At 56.5% G+C, this 25,643-nt stretch overlaps 1 protein-coding gene across 2 annotated transcripts in view; it reads left to right on the plus strand.

Moving 5' to 3' along the window:
• SHANK2 (SH3 and multiple ankyrin repeat domains 2) overlaps positions 1-25,643 on the plus strand; it is a 518,956-nt gene that overhangs the window by 251,213 nt on the left and 242,100 nt on the right. For both annotated transcript variants that reach the window (XM_069471699.1, XM_069471700.1), the window contains one exon: positions 6,915-7,028. In XM_069471699.1, coding sequence (XP_069327800.1) covers positions 6,915-7,028 — 114 coding nt within the window. The remainder of the gene's footprint in view (positions 1-6,914; positions 7,029-25,643) is intronic.

A 25,643-nucleotide genomic window follows, 5' to 3' on the forward strand; every position in this document is an offset into this window, starting at 1 on the left:
TGCCGGAGGGCATCCGGGGGGTGTAGCAGGGAGGCCCACGTCAGGCTGAGCTGGTGGTGCCTCATGCCATGCAGAGTCTGTGAGCTCCTCGCAGCCTGTGGGTGGAGCTGGCAGGGCCAGGGCAGGGTGTGGGGGCTGCAGGAACCGAGGTTCAGGGACCTTCATGCACCACTGCCCGCCCCCGCCCCTGCCCAGCGGGCCTGTGTCCTCTAGCCTGTGCCTCTCAGCACCTTCCTTGCAGGCAGAACTCGAGCTCGGCCATCACCGGGGCAGGAGCAGACACTGTTCTGACAGACCTAGGGAAGGGGCAGGTCCCCAGCACTGCTAATTAGCCATTGCCTAATTAGCACTGGGTAGCTATGCTGAAAATAACCGCAGCTCTTCCCGGTCAGGCAGCCCCCTGAGTCGGCGTCTCTGCTCGGGAGGCCGGGGGGGCGGGGGGGGAGGCTCGTGTGAACACTCAGCACAGGCTGCAACCTGCTATGACCCCAAAACATCACGAGGTTCTCCCCGCCCAGCCCAGGCTCCAAAATTGGCTAAGCCCCTGGCCCACAGCCCTGGGCCTTCGTTCCACGAGGATCCCCCTGCCGTGCACGCCCCAGGCCCACGTGGGGCTCCCGATCAGAACCAAGCCTTCCAGCAGGAGCCTGTAATGCCCCCAGGTGACCAGGGCCAGTCACTCTCCCTGGGGATTTGTGTCTTTCTGCATAAACCAGAGATGGTGACAGGAGCGGATAAGGGAGGAGACTAGTGTGACTGAGCTGCTGATGGCAGGTGTGTCCTCGGGCAATGGTGGGGGGGCAGCCAGGCGGAGATGGAGACCCAGGACTCAGAGGGGCCTGGGTGGGCGAGAGCCCTGTGGGAGATGGTGCTCATGAATCTGCACTGCATGCCTTGTTCCCAGCAGCTTTTGGGGCTCCAGAGCGTCCCCAGCTCCCTGAGCTCCCATAGAATGATCCAAAACAAGGAAAGAAGCACGGTCACGTGACTCCTCCTGGCCGTGGCCAGGGTCTAGGCCTCCCTGGCCTCTCCGTGGGCCTGGCTGCTTCCTCTGCACCCCACACCAGCACACTGGGGCCCAACAGCCCCCTCCCCAAACTCCAGACCCGACCGGAGCCCGCCCCTTGCTGTAGGCGTGTGGGGCGTGCGGGGTGCCAGGCCTGGCTCTGGAGAGAACAGAGATGGTGGAGCTCGGCTCCAGAGCTCCCACCACAGAGGGTGACTGCGAGGACTGCTGTTCTCGGCAGAGATCTGCGTGGGCTGCGCAGGCCATTTGCACACGGTTGGCACGGGGCCCCTTGGTGCTGTCGGCTGGGAGCCTGCGCTTCCTTCCTGCCAAGCTGTCAGCACCTCGTCTCTGTGGTGGCCCTGCCATCCTTGCTGCCTGCCTGACAGTTCTTGGTGACAGGCAGGTCGAGGTGATCCTCTGCCTGTGGAGCCACGGTCCTCCCGCAGACGTCTGTCACCTTGACTTCAGAGGAACCACTGCAGGGGTGCAGGAGACCCCACTTCCTGCCCGGCAGGGACAGGAGCTATGCAGGGTTTCCCGAGAACTGCACTCGCTCCTTGCGAGGGAAGGTGGGTCCTGAGCAACAGGCGGCAGGGCGGCTGTGACAGGCCCAGGTGGCCCTGAGGTCCTGCTGGTAGCACCACAGCTCCAACACAAGTCTCATTTTGTTCGCCTCTTTTCTGCTCACCCCCGTCACTATCCCAGTGGACGGTTGGTGCCAGGTACCTGGGAAAGCATGCCCCAGCCTTCTGCTCCTAACACAAGGGGTGTCCCAGAGCAGGTGAGGGCCGCTCTCGTTCCCCTGGTGGCCCTCCTTTCTTGTGACTTCAAGGGCTCTTCTTTGTCCCTCCAGCCCTGGTAGTTCTTTGCGCAGGAGCCAGGGCCGAGCTCCTGAGTGCAGTCTGAGCCTGTGCTACCTGGAGTCCCGCATCTGGGCCATGCCAGGAGCTTAGTAAACACGCAGCCTTCCTGCCCACCCACCCCTAGTGCTGCAGAATCGGAACTTGCAAGGACAGGGCGGGGAATCTGAATATTTAACAAGCTCCCCAGGTGATTTTTGCCGTGTTCCTGACTGTGACATATTGTGGACCCCTTGTAGTCCAGGACTGTGTCGTAGTCTTGTTTCCTTAGCCTGTGGCACAGTGCTTGGGAAGGGACAGGTGAACGGATGGATGGACGGATTCATGAATGGATCAGTGCATGAATGAGATGGGTGGGTGGGTGGATGAACAGACGGATAGACGGATGAAATGGGTAGGCGAGTGGGTGGGCGGGTGCGTGCGTGTGGGGGGGAGGGGCAGTGGTGAGTGGGTGGCTGGTGTGTGGATGATGACTGCACTTTCTGAGCTGTGGAGTGTGTGTGTTTTTTGGGCCCACGTCCTCTCATGTCGATGCCTCCATCCTGCTTCTCCTCTGCCCAGACCGGCAGCTGTCCTGTGTCTCCCATGGCTTGGGATTGGGCCGACACGTCCCTTCCCTGGGAGTCTCCCCACCCCCTCCCACCACACACTCTGTGCCTTCTGGTGTAGCATGTAGCACAGTGATGGTCCCATTTGGGGGGTTAATTTAGCAGACATGCAGTGAACCCCTGTGGTGCCAGGCCGTGTGCAGGGCCTGAGGAAGCTGTCATTATTGTCCCTGCTTGCTGGAAGCCCCCATGCTGGTAGGCAAGAAAAATAAGCCTGTGGCAAATGCCAGGGGGCTGGGGTCCCGGGGGAGAGCCCCTCACTCAGCCCAAAGGTATGGTGGAAGCTTCTCAAAGCAGGTGACGTTTAAGCAGAGTGTTGAAAAGTGCTGGAATGAGTAGGGCTGGGGGACAGGATGTCGGACACATGACGGGCAGGACAGACAGAGCCCAGAGCGTGCCCAGCCCCGCCAGCCTGGCTGGGGAGATGGGGGGGCCAAAGTGGGGGCCGGTGGCCCATTCCCTGAGGTGAGGACATCCCTGAGAGCTTGGCAGACAGCCCCAGGCCCAGGGCAGTGGATGCCATGTGCTGTGTGGGCCTCGAAAGCTCCCTGGCCGGGAACGTCTTCAGCCGAGAGCCCGGCCTTGGGGGGATTTAGAGGCAGGTTGATGGGAGCCGAGGGGGTGGCCTCATCGCCCAGGCAGAAGGGGCAGGGCCGACATCTGGAGAACTCCCTGGGGGGTTGTCTGGGTGTGAAGGGGGCCAACCAGGCAATGTGGCTCTGGGCCACTGAGGGGTGGCCGGTGAGGCCGTCTTCCAGTTCCCAGGAGGATGTGCTCAGCTTGGGGAGCGTTTGCCATGCCCTGGTCTGGCACAGCTGACACCCCGGGGAGACCTGCATGCGCAGAGTACTTGGGACTCGGGTGTGGTGGAGCCGCTGAGCTTGGCAGGAGGGGACAGAGCAGGAGGAGGGGCGGCCCGGGAGGAAGCAGAGGAGCAGGCGTCCAGGAGGCCTCCGCAGGCTGCTCCTGCAGGCGTCCGCCCCAGCCTGCTGCCACCCAGCCCCTGGCCCACGGGAGTCCTGGGCACGTTTAAACTGAAGACCACAGACACACAGAAAGCCCTGTGTGGCTTGAAATTGAAGATGGCCCAGGGCTACGTTCCAAACAAGAAAGTTTAGTGCGGAGCAGGAGAAAGGGTGGGTGTCAGGTCCACCCAGCTCCTTAGGGGCCTGGCTGGTTTCCGTGCCCAGGCGGGTGGGCTGGGGTGGACCCCTCGTGGCCAACACTGGGTCTTACTCGTGTTGTGAGAGGGAGGAGGCGGAGCATAGCAGGGTGCAGGGCGGTGGCCTCTGCCCCAGCTAATCCAGTGCAGGGGCTTAGTGTTTTCCAGTTTGCAAGAGAGCTTGTACGTCTTTGGCAGGGAGTGGCATCGTCTGTGTTGGAATGGACACAGTGCTGGGGATGGTCCTCACTTCCTGCAGGGTTCCGGGGGCTCCAGACCATACTGCATGTGCCCCTTCCCCAGTGGTGATGCTTTGGGCATGGTGCCTTCACCCCATTCTCTGTCCAGCCCTTCAAAGTGCCTGCCTCTTCCTCCAGAGCTTCCTGAGTCTCTTGAGACCCATTTCAGTCATTGCTTCACAGCCTGCCTCTGCCCCCTGGGCTTGGATGGGACAATCCCCGTCTGCTCCTTTGCGGTAGAGCTGGTCCTGCATATTCCTGGCTCCCCTGCACGTCTGGGATCTGGGGACAGAGCCCTCTTTGGTCCATCTGAAGCACAAGGGGGTTGGGGTGGGGGGAGGTGGAATTCCAGCATCCACCTGGCCTGGCTGTCTTGTGCTCCCCCAGGAGAAGGTGAGGCCACAGAGAGAGCAGGACCCTCGCCCCAGGTCCCTCAGCATCCTGGCGGTGGACCTGAGTCTCTGGCCTCCGGTCTGGAGCTCTTCCTTGCTCTGCTCCATGGAGAGGACGCTCTCCTGCCCTCCACCTCTCCTTGCATGGGTGTGAAGCGTTTACTTTTCAATAGGAGCCAAACCTACCTCTGTCTCCATGGTTATAAGGAACACCCCTTTCTACCTGGACGCAGGTGTTCTCATCAGGGAAGCGCTCGAAACCTGCCCTTGAGAACGCAGGCAGGCAAAAACCCGAGTATGCGAGCCCAGATGCACGCCCCAGGGCCCAGCACACGTGTGTGCCCGACTCACACGTGGCTACCGGGAGCAGATGAGCCTGTGAAATGCCAACTGCTGAAAGCACAGGATGTTCAGAAGGGGACCCCAGAGTCCTCCACATCCTCTCCCCACCATGCTTTCTTCCTCCCCCTCTCTAAAGAGGGCACCAGCTACCATGTGCACAGCCAGATGCCCCGAGCTCTGCGTCAGGTCTCAGCGGAGATCCTGTTTTCTCTTCCCCCGTGTCCCCAAAACCAGCCCAATGGGAAGGGCTCCCCATGCCGGTAACTCCTTTCAGCGCGTCCCCTCTGCTTTGCTCTGTGGACCTCTTGCACCGTCACGCCCCTTAAGCAGCCTCTCACATTTGCTCTTGGTCTCGTAACAGCAGCAACACACCCAGAAGCGCATGCTGGGTAGAGGTTAAAGGTGGAGCTAGAGCGCGTTGTTCTCCCAGGCATTGGGGTTGGGAGGAAGTGAATGGTGCTGATTGAGTCCTCGTCCCACCCTGGCTAATGTGCTTGTTCTACACGTAGCAATGCTGTGAGCTAACATCTGACAAATGAGGAAACCGAGGCACAGAGCGATTAGGAAGTTGTCCCAAGTCACATAGATAAGGTGTGGCAGAGCTTCCACTGAGGAAGGGTCCAGTCTCTACCTGGCGCTTTATGAAACAGCAGAATGACCTGCCCGTGGCTTTGGCAATAGGAGGAGGCGTCTCTACGGGGGCATCGGCTCACACAGCACAGGGGCGGGGCCCTGACCCCCCATCGTGGCCCCGGGCAGTGCTCCGACAACGCCCGACGACCCTCTCGGGAGCAGGACTCTGCTGGGACCTCGAGGACGTCCGGGCAGCCGGGCTGAGTGCGGCCTCAGGGTGCAGCAGTGATCCTGGGAGGAAATTGCTTCAGGCGGTTATGATTGTCCTGGTCACCCAGGATGCTGCTTGTCTATTTCAGTCAGGTCATTTCTTTAGATTGTTAGGCAAGAACTTATAAAGCCGGGATTTTCAGTTCCATTAACTTTCAAAAATCATGGGCTGAGTGGTTCTTTATCTGGCCTCTGAGTTTAAAACGAGGCTAGAGGAAAACACTTCCAGTGCCCTGATCCCTCTTTGCGCGGTGGTGCCTGCAGATCCTGAGTGATTTAGAAGAATGTGAAGCCTGGAGAGATGATATTGATTCCCCATGGCACACTGGGGGACTGAGGGTGCAGGGAGTGTCTCCAGCCCAGCACCAGAGTCCTAAGATAGAAAGATCCCCTTTTCCCTGCGTTGCCTTGGCAAGCTGTGCCCTTACAGCCAAAGTGTTTATTTATCACAGTAGGGTGAGGGGGGCGTTGTGAAGGGTCCTTGTGACGTTCCCCCGCCCTCAGTGTCTTTGGGCGTGGGTTTCCCACCCTTGTCAGCAGCCGAGTGTGAGAACAGATATGCTTCGTTCTTCCAGCTGACGTTGCCAGGGACCTCCAGTGCCCCCGCACTGGGCTGGGGGGATGGTTCTCCTGGTCTCAGCAGCCCCCCACCCTGCAGGCTGGGGTGGCCACACCTGCCCAGCTGTGCACCGGGGTCCCCCAGGACAGGTTGCTGGGACGCAGCCCTCCCTGCTGTCTAAGCAGATGGGTTTGTTTCAACTACAAATTGGAAAGAAATCTCTGTCCTTGCCAGCCACCACGTAACTATTAAGTCAGCACGCCGGGGGCCAGGGCTTCCCCATGAGCCTGTCCGTCCAGCCCTTCCGTTCCGAGTCAAGACAGTATCACGCAGTCATCAGTTCTCACGCTACTTTTCTGTCTTTTGCTGGGATCTCTTTCTTCACGCTGGGTTAAAAGATCCAGATTGGGGCGGGACAGGTGGATTTTTCCCTCGGCCCTTCTGCCTCCAGCCTCCCCAGGCTCTCGAGGCAGGCGTGACCTCATTGCCTCCTCTCCCCTTTGAGGTGGCTCCCACAATTATATCCAAAATCACTGGCGGAGAGGACATCCAGTCACCCCCGTCCTGTCTCACGTGGGACACCGAGAGATGCCACAAGGCAGCCACGCACCTTGATGCTTCTGGCTTGTGGTGTGAGGTGTGTACAGCTGCGAGGACGTCAGTGCTTTGTTCTCTCCCTGTCACCTAGTGGGCAGAGGACACCTGTGGGCCGGAGTGGCTCCGCCTCTCGGCCCTGTGCCGAGGGGACACTTTGCCAGGGCCCCTCCTCCTCAGCTGAAGGAAGTGGGGTCGGTGGGCGAGGCTTGGCCGAGGAGACACTGGCACTCGCGCCTCTGCCCGGCCACCCTTGCGCTGTTCACCCTCCTGCCCTGCTAACACCCTCCTTTCTGTTGCCTCTAGTGCTGAGCATCGGCGAAGGGGGCTTCTGGGAAGGCAGCGCCCGCGGCCACACCGGGTGGTTCCCAGCCGAGTGCGTGGAGGAGGTGCAGTGCAGGCCCCGGGACGGCCAGGCAGGTAAGGCAGGCGCCGCGTTGCCGGCCCACCCTTGCTTTCTCCCAGGCCTGTGGCCGGCGCCGGCCACGACACCGGAGTGTGTGGCAGGACATGGCCGCCGCGTGGTGGAGCAGGGCTGAGTCGCAAATCCAGGGCTGCTCTAGATCTTTGGAAACGGCTTGGTTGGTTCCGTTCCCCTGGGTTTCGTCCAAACCAGAAACGCGTCACAGGATGGGGTGGCAGCTTTTAGTGAAAAGGCTGCTCTGCGCACGTCCCAGAAAACTTGGGCCGTATGTTCCAGCCGTCAGGGAGAGACTTTGGGGGGTTGATTAAATTTCTTTTTCGATCTCTTGTACCAATGTCACAAAACAGGCAGCTTCCCATTTGCAGGCGAGAATCTCCCGTGCCTCCCCGAGAGCCACGCCTCGAACGCCTCCGTAAAAACTGCTCGAAAGAGTTCGGCGTTCGCGATGGGAAGTCGTCCCAGCATCTCTCTGAGAACTTCCAGATATAGCGCTTGCTGAAAATCACTTTTACATTGATTGCCAAAAGATTGCATTGATTAAAATGTTAAGAGGAGACCACTTATGTAAAATGGTACGAAGAGAAAAAGTATACATGTGAGAGTCGGGGAAAAGCGAAGCCGTGTCTTAGAAGAAGAAATCGGTACACGTGTGTGTGAACAGTTTCTGGCTTTTTGTAGAATCCCAGACTTGCCGTGCACGTGTCAGAAGCAGCCACTCACGCTCTGTGGTCACTGACCTTGCCGCGTGTCCTTGGGCAGACCCTGTGGCCTCTGAGTTCTGCTCAGATGTGTCTTTGCCCTGTCTTCGAGGTTCTCAGTCTGGGTGCCCACCAGGCAGCCCCCTGCCCCCGATCATCTGCCCCGCAAAGCCTGGCGCTGTCTCTCTGTCCACTGGGTCTCTGTGGTCTTTGTCGGGGGTCTTTTCTGTCTGAGATCTTGACTTGACTTGGGAGGTCAACTCATGCAGCTCCTCGCCTGCTGCTGAATCCCTGCTCAGGCTCAACTGCAGGCGGTACTGTAGGGGTACGGAGATAGGACATGTCCCAAACTCAACCTGGAAAGGGAAGCTGGGACGTGCTCTTCCTGAGTGGGTTGGTGGCCAGCACGGAGTGGGAGCACGCTTTTCTGGATGTGGCGATGAGAACACTGGGCCCCCAGTAAAGGCTGGACCTGTGAAGGGCAAAGCCTGTGAGCTCAGCCCTCCTTCCCTGGTCGCCTGATGCGCTGTCCTATGGCCCTTCTGACCCGGAGGGAAAGCCGGCCCTCCTCTTCCTGGGCTGGCCCTGCGCCTCCCCCCACCCCAGCACTATTTCAGAGCCGCACTGGGTCACCTCTCCCTCCACTCTTTCACGCCGTTGCTGGGTCTGGCAGCCTTTGGGTCTTCCTGCTGTCTTCATCCTCCCTCCGGAGAACGGCAGCTCCCTGGACAGTGGGCAGGAAAAGGCAGGGCCACTTGGAGCAGCCTGCTGCCGCCTCTCTGCAGTGGGCTCTTCCTGCCCACCTGCCAGCATTGCCCCATGACCCCACTGACTGTGTGCCCACACGGGGCAGGGGGCGAGGTGGAGCCTGCCAGGCTGAGGCACATCCCGTGGAAGGAGCTTCCAGAGGGGGGTGGCTCGTGTTTGTTGTGGGAAGAAGTCATCAGGGTGGAGCAGATTCCTAGAAGGGTGTTTTTGCTCCTGCCCATGCTCTGCTCTGTAGGCAGCATCCTTGATAAAGCAGATTCTCTACCTGGGCGGGCGCAGGCGTGGCTGTCACCGTGGCGATGTTGGGTGTCCTCAGGGCTGTATTGCCTTCTAGAATCTCTGAGGAGAATCCATTTTTGTGTGTTTTCCAGCTTCCTGGGGCTACAACAGTCCTTGGTACGTGGCCCCTTCCTCCGTCTCCCAGCGGTTGTGGGTAGCGTCCTTCTGTCGTGTGTCTCTCTGCCGGTCCCTTCTTCCTCCTCTTCTTCCACTTGTGCAGTTAGCCCCACCTGGCTAATCCAGGACAGGTCAACTGATTGGCAGCCTCGATCCCCTTTTGCATCAAGGTGACACATCCACAGGTGTAGGGGATTGGGACGTGGGCATCTTTGGGGGAAGCCATCCTTCTCCCTGACACGGTTGGTGAAAAAATGAACATAACAACTCTACTGTAACTCAGAGGCCGTGAGTCAGAGGGGCAAGACCTCCCTGTGACCTGGGGTGAAGCAGGTACCCCTGGAGAACAGCACAAAGAGATAGGGGAGGGTGGGGAGGGCTCCAGAGTGGTTCCTGTCTGCCCTGGGCTTTCTAAGATCATGACTTAACCCCATCTTTTTTATTAGCTTCTTTCATAGATGTGTGATTCACATATGGTAGAATACACAGATTACAAGAATAATGCATTTTGACAAATGTATACACCCGTATCTCCGACTGCAGTTGAGATATATAAAACATTTCCCTCGCCCCGGGAAGTTCCCTGGGGCTGCTTTCCAGCCACCCCTCCAGCCCCCGCCAGAGGCGAGCACGGTTCTGACTGTTGTCACCAGAGATCTGTTTTGCCTGTTGTTGGATTTCACGTAGATGGGACCCCACAGCTCGTTCTCCTGGGCCTGACTTCTTCCACTCAGCCTAACGCCTGTGCCGTCGGCTGTGTTGCTGGGGTGTCGGTATTTTGTGCGTTTGCATTGCTGAGAACACTTTCTGTTACACATTTATACCAGTTTGCCCGTTCTCCTGACGACGGGCGTGTGGGTTGCTAACACGAACAAAGGTGCAAGGAAGGTTTCTGTGCATCTCTCTGTGGACGTAGTTTCCATTTCTCTAGGTGGAAAACTGCCAGGTGATATGATAAGAGTGTGTTTAATTTTATAAAAACGTGCCACACAGGTATCCAAACTGCTGTCCTATTTTATGTTCCTGCCAGCAGCATACGAGAGTTCCAGTTGCTCCATTTTCTTGTCGACATTTAGTAACATCAGCCTCTTTAATTTCAGCCGTCCTAATGGCTCTGAAGTGGCATCGTATTGTGGGTATAATTTGCATTTTTCTGATGATTACTGTTACTGAACACTTTTATATGCTTATTTGGTATATGTATAGCTTCTTTCAGTCTTTTGTCCATTTTTAACTGGGATGTTTATCTTTCCCTTATTGATGTGTAGGAGTTCTTTATATAGTCTATCAATACTTTGTCAGATACAAGTTGCAAATATTTTGCCCAGTCTGTGACCTGCCTTTTCCTTTTCTACCTGCAGTTGTCCCTCAGTTTACACAGGGGGTTGGTTCCAGGACTGTAACCCACCCCCCCGCCCCCACATACCAAACTCCACACGTACTAAAGTCTCACAGTCAGCCTGTAGAACCCGTGTATGCAGAAAGGCAGCTCTCTGTACATGCAGGTTTTATATCCTACAGACACTACTTTCGACCTGCATGTGGTTGGGAAAAATCTGAGTACAAGATCACCTGCACAGTTCAAACCCATGTCAGTCAAGGGTCCACTGTATATCTTTAATGAGTAAAAGGGCTTTTAAATCTTAAATGAAGTCCACTTTATCCATTTTTTTCACATTAGTGCTTTTTGTAGCTTTTTTTGATGTTGAAATTAGCAGACCTTGAATACACACATAGAATCTGTAAGATGGTACAAAATATTTTTTAAATGTTTTCAACTAGCAAGCTCTTTTCTACACAGCCTTGTCTGAGCCCTCGGAAGTTGTTTTGTGTGTGTGTGTAGCACCACTTTTTTTATTGTGAAGTGAGTGTTTAGTTTGTAAATCCCATTCATGGACATTAAATGAAACAGGTCCATGATTCAAGGAATGAGCAGCACAGTGAAGAAGTGGCCGCTCTAGGCAGTTGATGCTTGTGAATGGGACCAGCTGAATCCTTGTCACCTAGTGACAGTCGTTAGACTAGGGAGAACTAACAGCAGAGTCAGATGGTGGCCCTGGTTGATTGGTTGATTCAGTGATACAAGTTCAGGCTGGATGTGGCAGCTCATGCCTATAATCCTAGTCTTTGGGGAGGCCAAGGCTGAAGGATCACTTGAGGACAGAAGTTAAAGACCAGCCTGGGCAATGTAGCAAGACCCAATCTCTAAAAAAAAAAAAAAAAAAAAAAAATTTAAATAGCTGGTCATGGTGACGTGCCTGTAATCCCAGCTGCTCAGGGAGGCTGAGGCGGGAGGATCATTTGAGCCCAGGCGTTGGAGGCTGCAGTGAGCTGTGATCGTGCCACTACACTCCAGCCTGGGCGACAGAGTGAGACCCTCTTTCAAAGAAATGATGCGTAGTTCCACGAATAGTTTGGTGGTTACGCCTTTAACGTATGATGGGCTTACCGACCTGAACCTCAGTTCTAACTTCTTTGGACGGTGTATGTGGGGCTTCACTGTTCCCAGTGGGCTTCCTGCGTGCTGTCTCATCTAACTGTGTGGAGTAGACAGAGCAGGAATTTTCACCCCTGTTTGACACATGATCAGCCCCATCTCCACCCCTAGGAGCACACAGATAGGGAGTCATCAGGCTGGGGCTGTGCCACGTTCTCTGTGACTCCTGACACCCCGTGCTTTGACCTGTACCTGCATCCGGGCAGCCTCCTGCATGGAGTGACCACCACGGGTTAGCCCTCACGTGTGTCCGCCTGGAGCCGCAGAGGAGCAGAAACAGATCCAGGCTTCTCGGTTCAGCAGCCTCGGGCAGGCTTCCCTCACACGCCAACAGCCCTCATCAGGTTTCTTCATCCGAAACGTGCAGGCTCTAGAGGATGCGTGTGAAGAGTTGGGGGAGGTTGTGATTGTGGCTTTTATTTTGTCTGTGCCTGAGGGACAGGTGTGCCCCAGTTAACAAGATCTCACCTCTCTGCGTGCAGCAGCCTGGGGGCTTGCCGGCAGAGTGCCACGCTGGCCGTGTTGCTGTGCACGTGAGGAGTGTTGCCAGGGAGGGCGGTGCTCTGGGAAATTGCTGGTTGATTATGTGCATGTCCCCCCGACCCATCCTGCCAGAATGCAGGCCCCTCGAGGGCAGGGACAGCACCTTGCTGTTCTGTCTCCTGCCTGGTGCCTCTCCAGGACGGAGTGCGTGTCGGACGGTCCGCTGTGTTTGTGGGACGGAGAGCAGGTGGTGTTGCTCTTCATCAGGAGACGAAAGGGTGGCTTTTGTCTAGACTCTAAAACTGTCCCCCCGTGTGCACTGGGTATCTCGATGTCGGCTGCCGTAACAAACCAACCCACGACTTTGGTTGCTTAATGTCGCGCACGTTCCTTTCCTGCCGGGCAGCCTCCCGGTGTGGTTTCTCCCGGTCCGCAGGCAGGCTGCTTCTGTCCATGCTGTGACCGAGGCGTCCAGGCCCTTCCATGGAGTGGCCCCGTCAGCCTCAAGGGTCTTAGGGTCCTCTGCCTCCCGCCAGCAGGTGCTGGGAGAGAGTCTGAAGAAACCCTGCCCTCTCGCGTGAGGCTGGGCACAGTGGGGACACACATGGCGGCCTGTGGAGGACAGGTCATGTGACCCAGCTACTGCAGATGCTGGGCCGCGAGGTCCCTGGCCAGGAGCCGTGTCTTGCGATGGTGTCAGTCGGGCTTCTGCAGAGACCTGGTAGGATGTAGATACAGATAGCGACACGGAAGTAGAGCACATGTTAAGAGACTCATTTCGAGGAACTGGCTCACACGATGGCAGGCCGGTCTGACCCCGCAGGGCAGGACAGCTGGAACCCTCGGGCAGGTGCTTGTGCTGCAGTCTCGGGGCAGAATTGTTCTCCCCAGAGAAACCTCAGTTTTGCTCCTGAGGCCTTTCAACTGATTGAAGGAGGCCCACGTACAGTACTAAGGAAAATATGTACTTGAACTCGATGGATTGCTGGTGTCAGCCACGTCTACAAAGTGTCTTTCAGCCCAGTCTAGACCAGCGCTTGCTGAGTGGCTGGGTGCTGTAGCCGGTGAGGCTGCTCCCCGGAGCTGACCCCGACAGGGCCAGACCCATGCTCTGGAGGCCGCCTCTGCCTGCCGGCGACCTTGGGCACCTTCCTCCATCTCCCAAGGCGCTGCTCTCCTCATCTGAACCTTCAGGGTGATGGACTGATCCTTTCTGCTTAGAATTCCGCAAACTGAACTGAAATTGGGGATGCCCTGAGGTTGGATCTCCACTAAGAAACAAAGATAAAATATCCCACAGTATCCCTGACGCCCAGCGACGGTGGATCTGGTCACCCGGGAGCTGCGTAGGGAGGAGTGACGGCCTCACGCCGGGCAGCTCAGACCCGGGAGTGAGACACCACATTCCAAACGCCCGGCGTGACTCGCAATGGTGTGTGCTGTGGACGCCGCCAGGGCCTGTGGGAGTCAGGACCCTCCAGCAGCAGCAGCGACCACCAAGGAAGTGACGGGGGTGGTGGGAGGGGGATTCCCTGTGCAGTGGCTTCCAGAATTTTCTGGCTAGATCCCCGGTGAAGGTCCTGACTTTTTCATGGGTGTGAGTGTAGGATTAGCTGTCCTTCCTTTGACTGTCCAGGAAGATGAGCTAAGTCTGTATGTAAGAATTGGTCCGTGTGGCTCTCTGAAGTTTCTAGAAGCTGTCCACAAGAACAAGGTCTAGATCAGAAAGAGCAGTGACGAGGAAACGTGGTTTGTGATCTGTCCTGGCTGCTTTTCCATGGAGCTTTTCCGTGGAGCTGCTTTTCCAAGGAGAGAGGAGAGAGAGCGCCTCCCTTCAGCCTTTGTCGTGATCCACGTTGGTCAACAAGGAAACGCGTGTGGCAAGAGTCCAGGGTAGGACGCCAGCTGAGCCGCTGACTCCCTCTTCCCACGGGCTGTTCCCATGCAGGATCCCTGCCAGGGACCCCTCTTTCCAGCTGCTCCCTAATTTATCAGAGTGGTCGCCACTCGCCAGGGACGTTCCCGTTTACACGGAGAAATGTCTCCCGGTGGCCCCCGGCACCACGACCCGCGGGCTGACGGGTGTTCCACTCTTGGGTGCCCCTCGGACCCTGCGGAGTTCTGACGGGCTCACTCCTCCCCCAGGAATCTGGGGTGAGTGCCGCACACGGCTTCCCTGCAGCTCTGAAGCTGCCCCCTCCTGTCCCCCGTAGGACACCCCCATGTGGCCTTGTCGGGGCTCCAGCAGGCACTTGGAGCTGAAAAGCTCCCGTCCCCAAATCCAGCCCTCTGATCAGGGCTGAGCGGGCGAATGATTGTGACCTGTGGTTTTGCTGAATGTTCTGTGACTGCCATAGTCCCCTGTTGTCCTCGGGGAATATGTTCCAAGACCCCCAGCAGAAGCCTGAAACAGCAGGTAGTACCGAACCCCCCACTGCACGCACTGTGATTTTCAGTCTGGTAGCTGAGCCAGCTACCGAGTGGCTGATGGCGGGTGGTGTGGACAGCATGTGTGTGCTGGACAAAGGCACAAAGGTGTCCCCAGAGGGCTGGAGCAGGAGGGTGCGAGATACCACTCTACTCGGAATGGCACACGGTTGAACACTTATGAATTGTTTATTGCTGGAATATTCCATTTAATATTTTTGGACCATAGTTGACCAAGGTAACTGAAACCGTGGAAAGCAAAGCCACAGCTAAGAAGGGGCTGCTGTGTTCACAGGTGACTAGTGACACCGTCCTTTGAGCTTCCTTGTCCGTGGCCATCGGTAAGGGGATAGTGAGGAGGGAACACCTAGCCACACTGGCCCCGGGCTGGGCACCTGTCCTCTTGGTGACCATGACTTCAACACTCGGTCCAGCTCTAGGATCCGTGCACCCTCCCTGGTGAGCTGTATGGAATCCCTGCTGGCTCAGCCGGGTACCCCGTGCTGCAGAGATGTGACATTGTTCCAGCCTTTTCAGGGCAAACCTTGTCCCTGCAGTAGCATCCCCTGACCTCTAGGTTTGGTTTTTAGATAACTCGTGTGACCTTCACAGCGAGCTTGGGAGGTGGGACATGGGGATGTTTGCCCATTGTAGAGATGAGGGTCAGAGATGGCGAGTGACTTGCTCAGAGAAGCACATTTCATAGGTGGCCAAGCCAGGACCCAAACATAGATACGTCTGAGCTGACGGTCTGTTCCCTTCATCCACCAGGCTGGAGTGTCTGCAGGGCATCAGCCATCATCTGCGGTGCTGGGATTTGGTGGTCTTGGAGTTGGGGAGCAGGGGTGGTGCTGATGATGGTGGTCCTGCTGATGGTGGCGGCCATAATCATAGTGGTCATGGTGGTAACGGTGTGACAATGCTGCTGTTAGTGATGTCGGTGACGGTGGTGAAGCTGGTGGCCGTGGCAACGATGCTGATGGTGGTGGTGTTGATGCCAACAGTGGTGATGCTGGCGGTGGTCGTGGCCGCGGTGACGCTGTTCACGGCGGTAATGCTGATGACGTTGTTGTAAGTGGCGTTGGTGACGGTGGTGCAACTGGTGGCCGTGGCAGTGACGCTGGGGATGGTGATAGCAATGGCGATAGTGGTGATGCTTGTGGTGGTGACAGGGGTTTTGAGGACATGACAAAGGAATGACTCTAATCAGGTCTGACACTGTAGCATGGTAAACCCACCGCCCCGGCCACAGGCTGCGTGTTTTGATTCACCTGGCCCCGTGCAGCTTCTCTTCCTTCCTAGGGACCTCCTGGACGGCGCCTTCCAGTCCCTGAAATTGCACTTCTTTCCTCAAATTCTCCTCCTTGTGTAGAGGAATCGACACTGGGTGCCCTTGAGAAAAATCATTTTACTTGGATTGTCTCAGTTTTCTCATCTGTAAATCAGGTTCATGGTAGTTCCAGATGGACGTGCCCTACAGGGTCGCCGCGAGAGCTCACTGGGAAGAAAGCAAAAGTGTAAAACGCTGTGCACATACCAGAGTGTGTCACCGACACTGTTGCTGGGGTGGGTGTCCGACGGTGGCCCTGAGAGTGGCGGCACGTCAGAGCTCCTTGGCGAGTGGCAGGGCTGAGTCACTGGTTTCCCTGCTTTGCCCCTGAGCCCGTGCCCGTCCACTGCCCGCACTGGGGGCTTTGACCTTGCAGACTGCCCAGCCCCACCTCGCTGGCCAGAGACCGCCAGGGTGGAGCCAAGAACAGATGGGGACGTGCGGACAGTGCCGCATTGCCCTTGGCCCCAGGAAGCCCCACCTCTCCATACCAGTTACGTTTCTCCCGGGGTTCGCCACCCTGCCGCCCCACCACCTCGCGGCTGCAAACACCGCGTGGCCCCTTTGCCCTGGAGGAGGCTCGGGCTATGGCCTGGGGCCCTGCCCACCTAGAGGTCTGGTCCCCAGCCCTTCTTCACACAACAGGTGGGGACAGCAGCCTATCGGGGTACCCAGGGTGCCACCGCTTGGCAGCCAGGCCCCCATCTTTGCGCCCCTGCTCAGAAACCACGCGGTCCCTGAAGCAGGCGGGGTGTTCACATACTCGTTCCCTCACCCCTCACGAATGAAGTCAAGCTCGGCTTTGGTTCCAGTTGCTTGGCACCCCAGTGCCCGAGGCCGCTGTTGCGTCTTCATCTTGTCACAGTGTGTCCCTGTGATCGGATCCATGTGACCCCCCTCCGCCCCGCCTTGTCTGTGAAATGGGATCTTGAGCCACCCAGAACCCCTTGAGCCCCCGGGGCTGCTCTTGGCTGCCTTCTGGAGCACAGCTGTGGGGGGAACACCCTCTGGAGACCCCCCCCATTGGCAGGCCGCACCCAGCCCCGGGGAGCGCTGCAGAGACCGGGGAGGTGGTGGTTCATTGCAGGACAGAACTGGCCACGCGCTGGTGGCTGCTTTTACTCTGCTGGGCGGACAGTGGAGGTTGGTGGGGTTCTAGGGACCAGAACCCGCCGGTGGGAAAGGAGGGAGAGAGAGACTTTTGGGGATAGATGGGGCACCAACCCGGACAGGAGAGCTCTGGGGACGTTTGGGGCACATGTGTTTAAAGTAAGGTTTGCTCTGATGAGTGAGGTTCCCTCCCCCTCGCTCACCCCACACTTCAGTAGCCTCAGGACCCCCAAGTGTATAGGTAAGATGGTGTGTGGACGTGGGACAGGAGGCGGCCCAGGCACCCCCAGGGGCTACCATGGTGCAGAGTGTGTGTCCCCTGTCCCCTCCCTGCCATGCCCATCAGGTCTATGGCCTGGGTCCTCCTGGAAGCCCAGGGGCTACGCAGAGATGTGGTCTGGGCCGGGCGGCTGTGAGCACAGGGGCCCCGGGATAGCCCATGAACACCGGCAGTCCACCTGAGCGCAGCCCTCTGGGGGAGCCACTCCGTGTGCTGAGGGCCTGGAACCGAGGAACTGCGTGTGGCTCCTCGTGTCCCTGGCTCTGACAGGTCAGCTGCAGAAGGAGCACCTCGGAGGGGAGGCAGGACAGCCGCTGCTAACAGGGCCGCGGCTCTCAGGACTCAGGGTGGGGGGCCCGTGTGCCCTTGCCCCAGAGCTGAGGACTCTGGGCAGGAGCCCTGGCTTTGGCTGAGAGGGAGAAGCCAAGAGAACCCGGACTCTCCCGTCCAGCGTCTCCCTGGACCTCGGCCACTCCTCCCAAGGGAGTGGATACCACTCACAGCCCATTTCGCAGAGAAGGACAGGGATGCATGGGGACACCACTTAGCGGGGTCAGTGGAAAACACAGAACAGAACTCGAGTTTCTGGGTGTTCTTCCGGGGCCCCCGTCCTTGTGCAGAGTGAGCCCCCGACCAGGCGAACAGGTGCCCGTCTTCTCTTGCAGCCCCTGAAGCGTCTCGACTTTGCCCCCAGCTGCCCGGAGGCCTTCAGACAGCCGCCTGTTCCCACTTTCAGCCTGTCCCCCACCGTCCCCCGTCCCTGGCCCTTTCAGCGCTGCATCCCGCTGTGCTGCGCGTGGCAGTGAGCTACTTTCCAAGACGCAAGTCTCGGGCGCCCTGGGCTGGGCATCTGGGAGATGACCTCGCTGGTCAGACTCGGAATCCCGTCGTTCCCTTCCCTCCTCTGCAAGCCGTCCGAGGAGATCAGGGAATTCCATTGGGTGCTTGTGCGATTTGTTTTGATGTGAAACGTAACAAACACACAGACAAGTTCACAACACACGAACGTGTAGCTTGGTGCACAGTCGTGAAACAGACCTCCTGGCTCATCACCCCCCGCGTCCCTGCTTTTCACTGGTGGCTCTGTGGCTCCCTGCACAGGGCGGCTGGGTTTTGCCCACTTGTGAGCAGCACGTACACGGGACGGGCGTGTGTGCTGTGCTGCGTCCGGTTTCTTTCTAGGCTGAGAACGGATCTAGGTCACCCAGTTTCACTGTCAGGTCGTGCATTTGGGTTTTGTTCATCTGTCCTGCTGTGGGCGGCAGCCTGGGTCCCCTCCAGCCTGGCAATGTCATAGGCAGCGTGCCGTGGACGTCCCTGCCCTCCTGTCCTGGTGTGCACACGTGTGCACCTTTGTTGCTTGCACACCAGGAGTGACTGAGAGCCGGGGCGGGGCACGTCGTAAGTAGGTGTCTTTGTCGGCTCAGGCTGCTGTACAAAATACCCAAGACCCAGGGGCTTCAACAACAGCTCTGGAGGCTGGAAAGTCCAAGATCAAGGTGCCTGCATGGTCGGGTTCTGGTGAGGCCTCTCTTCCTGGCTTGTGGACGGCCACCTTCCCACTGTTTCCTCTCGAGGTGGGGAGACACTGCCAGAGAGGGAGCTCACTGTGGTGTCTCCTCTTAGAAGGACACTGACCCCACTGTGGGGGCCCCACCCTCATGGCTTCGTCTCACCCTGAGCACCTCCCGACAGCCCTACCTCCTGATATTGTGACATCGGGGGTCAGTGAATTTTGGGGGGCACAGTCCGTAGCAGTGGGGGTGCCCACACCTCGCCAGCACTCACTATGGCAGACTGTCCCGCGGCTGGCCTGGTGTGTGCCGTGAGCACCTTTCTGTGTGTTCAGTGGCCATTGATCTGCATGTCGTCTTTTGCCAGGCTCTGGGCCAGGTCTTCTGTATTTTTCTTGAAGGTGGGGCATCTGGTTTACGTTGATTTGTGTTCATTCCTCGTACACCCCAGAAGCAAGCCCTTTGTTGGCGATACACATTTGCAAACATCTGCTCCCGGACCCTGGCTGGTCCTTTCCCGGGGGTGGGGGAGGGTGGGGACTCGTCCAGGCAGCTCTGGTGGCCAAACTAATCCTCTTTATAACTCGGACACCGAAGGCCTGGCCTGGCGCCTCCTGCAGACAGCGGTGCCAGCTTGGCTGTGATCCTGTCGCCGCCTCCCTGCTGTGTTTCATGTGAGGGCTCCCCCCTGTCTGTGCCGGGGGTGCTGGTTTCCCATTTAAAACGGTCATTTAAAGAGCTTCTTTTAGAAATGAATGTATAAGAACGGCTATGTTTGGAAAACTCTGTCCTGCTGCTTTGGGGAGAGCTGAGCAATGACCCCTTTTTCAGATGAGGTCCTTAACTTGAAGGCTCTCAGGAGTGCCTGGCTGGGGTGTGGGACTTCAGACGTGTGGGCTGGGGGTGGGAAGCGGGGCTCGGAAGGCTGCATCCATGCACGAGGCCCGTCCTGAAATGCTGTGACAATGATCCTGACCCAGATACGCCCGCCGGTGCCAGACGCTTCCCGTGTTCGTTCCTCTGACCTCTAAACAATCCTAAACTGCCTGATATTGCTCCTCTTCTGCGCATGAGGAGGCAGGGCCCAGAGAGACGAAACGGCGTGTCCAGGGGCTCATGGCCTTGTCAGTTGCTGCCTCAGGCCTGAATCTGGGTCACCTGACCAAAGGAACCCCTCATTCCTCGAGCCCACAAACGGAGAACCAGCACAAAACGCCACCCAGAGAAGGCGAGAACCAGTAGTTGCTGCTTAGTTCAGACTCTCTCCTGCTTTAGCCATGCGTCAGTCACTTTCAAGAGCGAAATAATCCCATGTTGAAAGAATACCCTATTATAAAACTGAAGTTCTGCCTATGAAAATGTAAATTACTAGGGCAAAACAATTTTGTCCTTAAAAATGTATCACCTGTGCAGGGGCACCAAATAAGAGGGTTCCCGCAAACTTCAGATGCCCCTGAGACGACTTGGGGTTGAGACCCCAGTTTGAGAAAACCCTGCCTGAAGGCTCAGGCCTCTGCCTCTCAGAGGAGGAAGTCGGAGCGGTGTTTGCTTAGGATGCCAGCTGGCTCGTGGCGTGGAGACCTGACCTTAAACTCCTGGCCTCTCTCTGCCCTGTACCAGCTCCGGCTGCTCTGGTCATTTTCGCTCTTTTAATTGGAGGTGACAAAACCCCAGGGCTCCCTCCAACCCTTGTCCCCAGAAAAGGAATTTATTAGCTCACATAATTGAAAAGCCCAGGGCCATTGGCTTCAGAGGTAGCTGGATGCAGGTGCTCAAAGAATGTCGCCAGGAAGCTCTCTTTCCATCTCTAAGCCCTGATTTCTCCGTAGAGGTTTTATTCTCCAGGCAGCCCCGGGGCTTCCGACCTCACAGGTCCGAGTCCACCCGAAAGAGAATGGCTCCTTGCTGGCTACTTAGCAAAGGTGGCCCTGGCTGGACTGACTCGAGTCATGGATGCGTCCGCCTGGACCCGGTCACTCTGGCTAGAGGGTGGGTGCACTTGGGAAGTGTGAGCAGCTGGGCCTGGGTCAGCGGTGTGGGGAGGACGGTACACCAAGGACAGCAGGGAGCGGCAGGGCCTCTGCACACCACAGCCACAGCCACAGAGGCGCCGTCCACAGGGAGGCCAAGCGTCTGGGCTCTTTGGAGATGAGAGAAGGACACTGCCGTGACCTGCTTTCCTAGGAGCAGTGTCCCAAGGAGACACGGGGGGCGGGAGCCGTCACCCCCGTCTCTGGGCAGCTCTGGTTGGGCTGTGGCGCAGCAGCCGGTGGCGTCCTGCTATTGAACAGAAGTTCCTTAGTCACAGTGTGTGTAAAGCCTCTGCAAAACATCACCGTAGCCACGGCTGGTTCTTCCAAAATAGAATGTTTTTGTTATCTTTAGAGCATTTAAAAATATGGGCAAATGACTCTATTAGCACAATTGTAATCTAAAATATTAATAAGCAGCAAAAACCGGCTTCCAAAGGAGTTACTCGCTGTTCCCTCACGGAACATAAAATAAATACCAGGACTCGTGGTCCTGCTGCTAATGGTTATGACTCTGTTAAACAACCGTGGCAGGCTCGCGCCTCTCCTTGCTTTCTGATGCGCCATTTTACTAAAACACACCCGGAGCCATGCTGCTGTGGGGCGTGTGCGCTGTTCCTAGCGCGGCTCTGTGTCTCAAATACCAGCCTTCATGCCTGGGCTCGCCCTGCAAGCAGAGTTCTGCGGGTCCGTCTGCAGTCCTGGTTCTGTGGAGAGGATGCAGGCTTTGGCTTTGCTGTGGCACCCGGGCTTTCCCTGCCCCCTCCCAGCAGTGGTGGTGGCCTGCTTTGGGTTACCATGGCAACCCAGTGATGCTGGGTACTGACCTTGCCCTTTTATTCTCACCACCCCTCCTGCCACTATAAGAGGTGGTGTCTGCAGCTCTGTCCAGAAAGTCACCTTGTGCGGGTGTTATGGGTCAGGGGCTTGGAGGGAGGGGGCGATGGCATGGCTCAGATTCTTGCAGGGTTAGGGACGTTTTTGCTGTGACCCTGGGCTGCTGGAGTGGCTAGCAGTGTCTTACTAGTCAGCTCTGCTGCTGTGACAAAATACCGCAGACTGGGGGCTTGAGCACCAGAAATTGATTGCCTCACACTTGTGGAGTCTGGAAACCCCAGACCGAGGGCTTGCAGACCTGCCCACTTGTTGTGACCTCACATGGCCTTTCCTTGTGTGCACACATCTCTTCTTACAAAGACACTAGTCCTGTCGGAGCAGAGCCCTCCCTTTTGACCTCCTTTAATCTTGATTATCTCCCTAAAAGCCCTTTTTTCCAAATACAACCACACTGGGGTCCAGAGCTTCACCATGAGTTCTGAGGGGGGCACAAACCTTCAGTCCACAACAGAGTGAAGAGTCACAGCCAAAAACCAGGCTCTGTTCTGTGTAACGATTTCTACAGATGACTTTTCAGTTCTGCCCCTTCCTAAGGCACAATGCCATCCTCAGTGGGGCCGGTCTGTCATCTGAGCTGAGGGCAGCGACTGTCCTCTCTGTCCTGAGACTGCTGCTTGACAAAGCTGCACACCAGCACATCCCCATCAGCATTTGGAAGCCTCTTTGGGTCAGTCTCAGGGCCTGGCCTCTGTTCTGGGAATATGGCCTGGATCCCCATGTCCATCGAAAGAGCAAACATCGGAGTCCATGGCCTCTGATGTAAGGCTACAAGATCCACAGCCTCCACCGTCTCCTTGCTGTGTGACCTAGGGCAAGTTACTCAACCTCTCTGAGTGTCTGTTTCCTGCTCTGCAGGGGCACTGCCAGTAATGTGTTCACTGCAGGGCTGCTGTGAGGGTGGAAGGAATTCATCCTGGAAAGCACCTGGAGCCGTCTGGCTCTCCTGTTGTTATCATGCTACATGCCACGTCTGCAGAAACCCACAGAGTGTGCAGGCCACACGTTAGGGCGTGGCCCTAATCCCAGCCCATCTAAAAGTCATGCTGATGCCAGGGCCCCACCTCTGCCTGATGAACCGGAAAGTCTGGGTGGGACCTGGGAATCTGCCTTTTTAAGGAGCTTCCCCAGCGTGTGTGATGAGCTGGGATCGGGGACCCGTGTTGGAGCAGAGTTCATCAGCGCAAATGGCGCAGGCCAGGGGGCCGAAGGTTAGTTTTACCTGTTAGTAAGGTGATTTGATCAAGGTATACAGCCCTCCAAGAGGATGCAACTGGCTCTCATTGGTGTTCCCCACACCTCACACGGTGCCTGGCATGGAGTAGGGGCTGAGGAGGTACTTCTCAGATGGATGGATGGGTGGATGGATAGATGGATGGATAAATGGATGGATGGGTGGGTGGGCCTTGCTGGGGGTGGTCGTAGGTACCCACTCTACCTCTCATACACAGCTCACCCCGATTCTAGTTGTGTAGCCCCTCCTACTTTAAACCTCTACAGCATTACCCAACCGGATGTGTTTAAACCATTGAGTGTGTGAGCAGCAGGGAAGGCAGTGGGGTGTATTTGAACCTGGAAAAAGTGCCAGCATCATCGCTGGCATCCCAGGCCAGGTTGCCTGTGGTCTTTGTTCCCTAGAGATTGTTAAGGTAGCTGTTCCCTTCAGCCAAGCCGGAAGCACGCTGGCCTCAGATGCTGCCTGCCTCTCCTGCCCCTGAAGCCAGCTTGCAGGCGTCACCCCCTGCCCCTGCAGAGCCAGAGGAATGGCGCTGGGGCTTGGGCATCCACGTGGGAGAGGTGGCTGACCTGCCCTCCTTGCTCTCGCCATGAGTGTCTTGATCCGTGGGTGTTCCAGAAGGCCAATGTTGTCGTGCCCTGAAAAGGTGGGAGGAATAGGCCGCTCCCGAGACAGGACGTGGCACCACTGATGTGTCCCATCAGACGGGAGTCTGGTGAGGACGGCCCTGAGGTCCCTCACTTGGCACTGGGGGACCCCGTTTGTGGCTGGTTAGCCAGGCCAGGAGCCCCCCTCTAGCTGGGGCAAAGATGGGTGCCCCCCCCACCCAGAGTGCTGCGGCTCATTTTGGAAGATGAAAGCTGTCATATGGTGCTCTGTTATTGAATGAAGATGTTGTTTTTGGCTCCTCTGAAATAGACGATAGGAAACAGATTCAGGGATTATGAATAAACATTGGCTTATGGGGGCTGCATACTGGTAATGATGAAATCTCCACATTTGAGATTAAATTTAAGACATGCATATGTAAAGTGGATATGTAAAGGCCAGGCTCCTGCTCAAACAGAAGACAAAGCCAAGAGTATCTCAGATGACGCTCCCTCTGTCCCCTGTCCCCGGCCTGGGTCTGCGGGCTCAGGAGCACCAGGGCGAGGGAGGAGCCGGTTAGCAGGAGACCTGGCGTGGGGGAGCCAGGGAGTCAGGGCAGGAGGGGCGGGTTGGGCCCTGTCCGCAGATGTGGCTCCGAGTCAACACTCATCTTCAGCCAGCACGACTTCCAGAAGCTTCGAAGTGGTTAAGCGACTCAGGTTGTAAAATCAGTTTTTGATGGTTAACCCTCTCCTGTTTAAATTTTACATCATTCTGTGGTCTGAGGGACTTCAGATAGGGACCCTACCTTTTTTATTTTGTCCTCTTAAATTGAGATATCAATTCAGGGACTTTCAGTCTATTCACAAAATTGTGCAAATGTTAGCACCGTCTAATCCCAGAGCATTTCATCACCCCAAAAAGAAACTTCGTACCCATGAGCAGTCGCTCCCCATCCCTGGGCAGTCACCCCTCTGCTTTCGGTCTCTGTGGACGTGCCTGTCCTGGACGTTTTATGTAATGGAGTCACACGACGTGGGGTCCTTGTAACCGGTGTCTTTCACTCACACAGGGATTCTGAGGTTTGTCCGTGTTGAGGCATGTATCTGAATTTCATTTCTTTTTATTGCATGGTTATACCGTGTTTTATTTATACCAGTTGAATGGACTCTTGGATCGTTTCCACTTGTTGGCTATTGTGAATAGTGCCGCCGTGAACATTCCTTGCGTGTTTCTGTTGGAACGCCTGTGCTCAGTTCTCTCGGGTGTGTGTCTGAGAATGGGGTTGCTGGGTCACGTGGTAGCTCACTTTGGTCTCCTGAGGAGCTGTCGGACTGTTTTCCACGGTGGCTTCATCACTGCGATGTCCCAGCAACAACATGTGAGGGTTCCAGTTTCTCCACATCCTCACAACCGCTTAATTCCTTCTTGTTGTTGCTGTTGCTGTTGTTGTTGTAGCCGTCCTCTGGGTGTGAGACGGTATCCCGTGGTTTTGATTTGTGTTTCCCCGATAACTAATGATGTCAAATGTCTTTTCATGTACTTGCTGGCTGTTTGTGTATCTTCTTTTGAGAGGCGTTCACTTTTAAAATTAATGTTTTATTATACAGGTACAGTCTAGTCCTGTAGCAAATTTGGGAAATATAGAAAAGTATAAAGAAGAAAATAAAAATCACTCATAATCCTACCCCGTGTTAATGGTCACCGTCAAGGTTTTGGTCCTTCTTTGAGCGTAAATGTATATTAAACAAAATCCAGCACACAGTCTGTAATTATGAATCCTGCTTCTTCTCCAAGTGAAAGGGCGTCGTGTCATGGATTGCAAATATTCTTGAAAAATGCCATTTTCAATGGCTTTACAAGTTGTCCTGGATGTGACCTGGGCGTGTCATTGACGTGACATTGGCCGTCTGTTCCCCACTCCTGTGTCTTGCAATATTGCAGTGGTTTCCACGTTTCACTGTTGTGCGTGACACTGCAGGGAATGGCCTTACACATTAAAAGCTTTTCATTTTGTCCTTGGGATACAAGCCCTTCGTGCCACGTGCCCAGTCACTTAGCACAGCCAGGCGCCCCATTGTCTCTGTCCCTAGCACGAGAAATGCAGAAATGGGCTGGCACCCAGGGCAGGAGTGTGGCCACCTCCCCCCCAGCTCCTGCGAGGAGCTTCGACGGCCCCTCTCTGGGTTCTGCTCTCTGCAGCTCAGGAGAGATAAGAACAGCCCACACCCTGGGCGCGGGCAGCTGGGGGTGTAGCGGAGCCAGAGACCCCTTCGTCCCCCACTTTTAGCTCTTAGAGGGCCCCTCAGCCGGGTCTAGAAACCAAATTGACACCGGGCAGATTAACAAGAGAAACGCA

Source organism: Eulemur rufifrons, chromosome 6 (genome assembly GCF_041146395.1).
Source record: "Eulemur rufifrons isolate Redbay chromosome 6, OSU_ERuf_1, whole genome shotgun sequence".
NCBI lineage: Eukaryota > Metazoa > Chordata > Mammalia > Primates > Lemuridae > Eulemur > Eulemur rufifrons.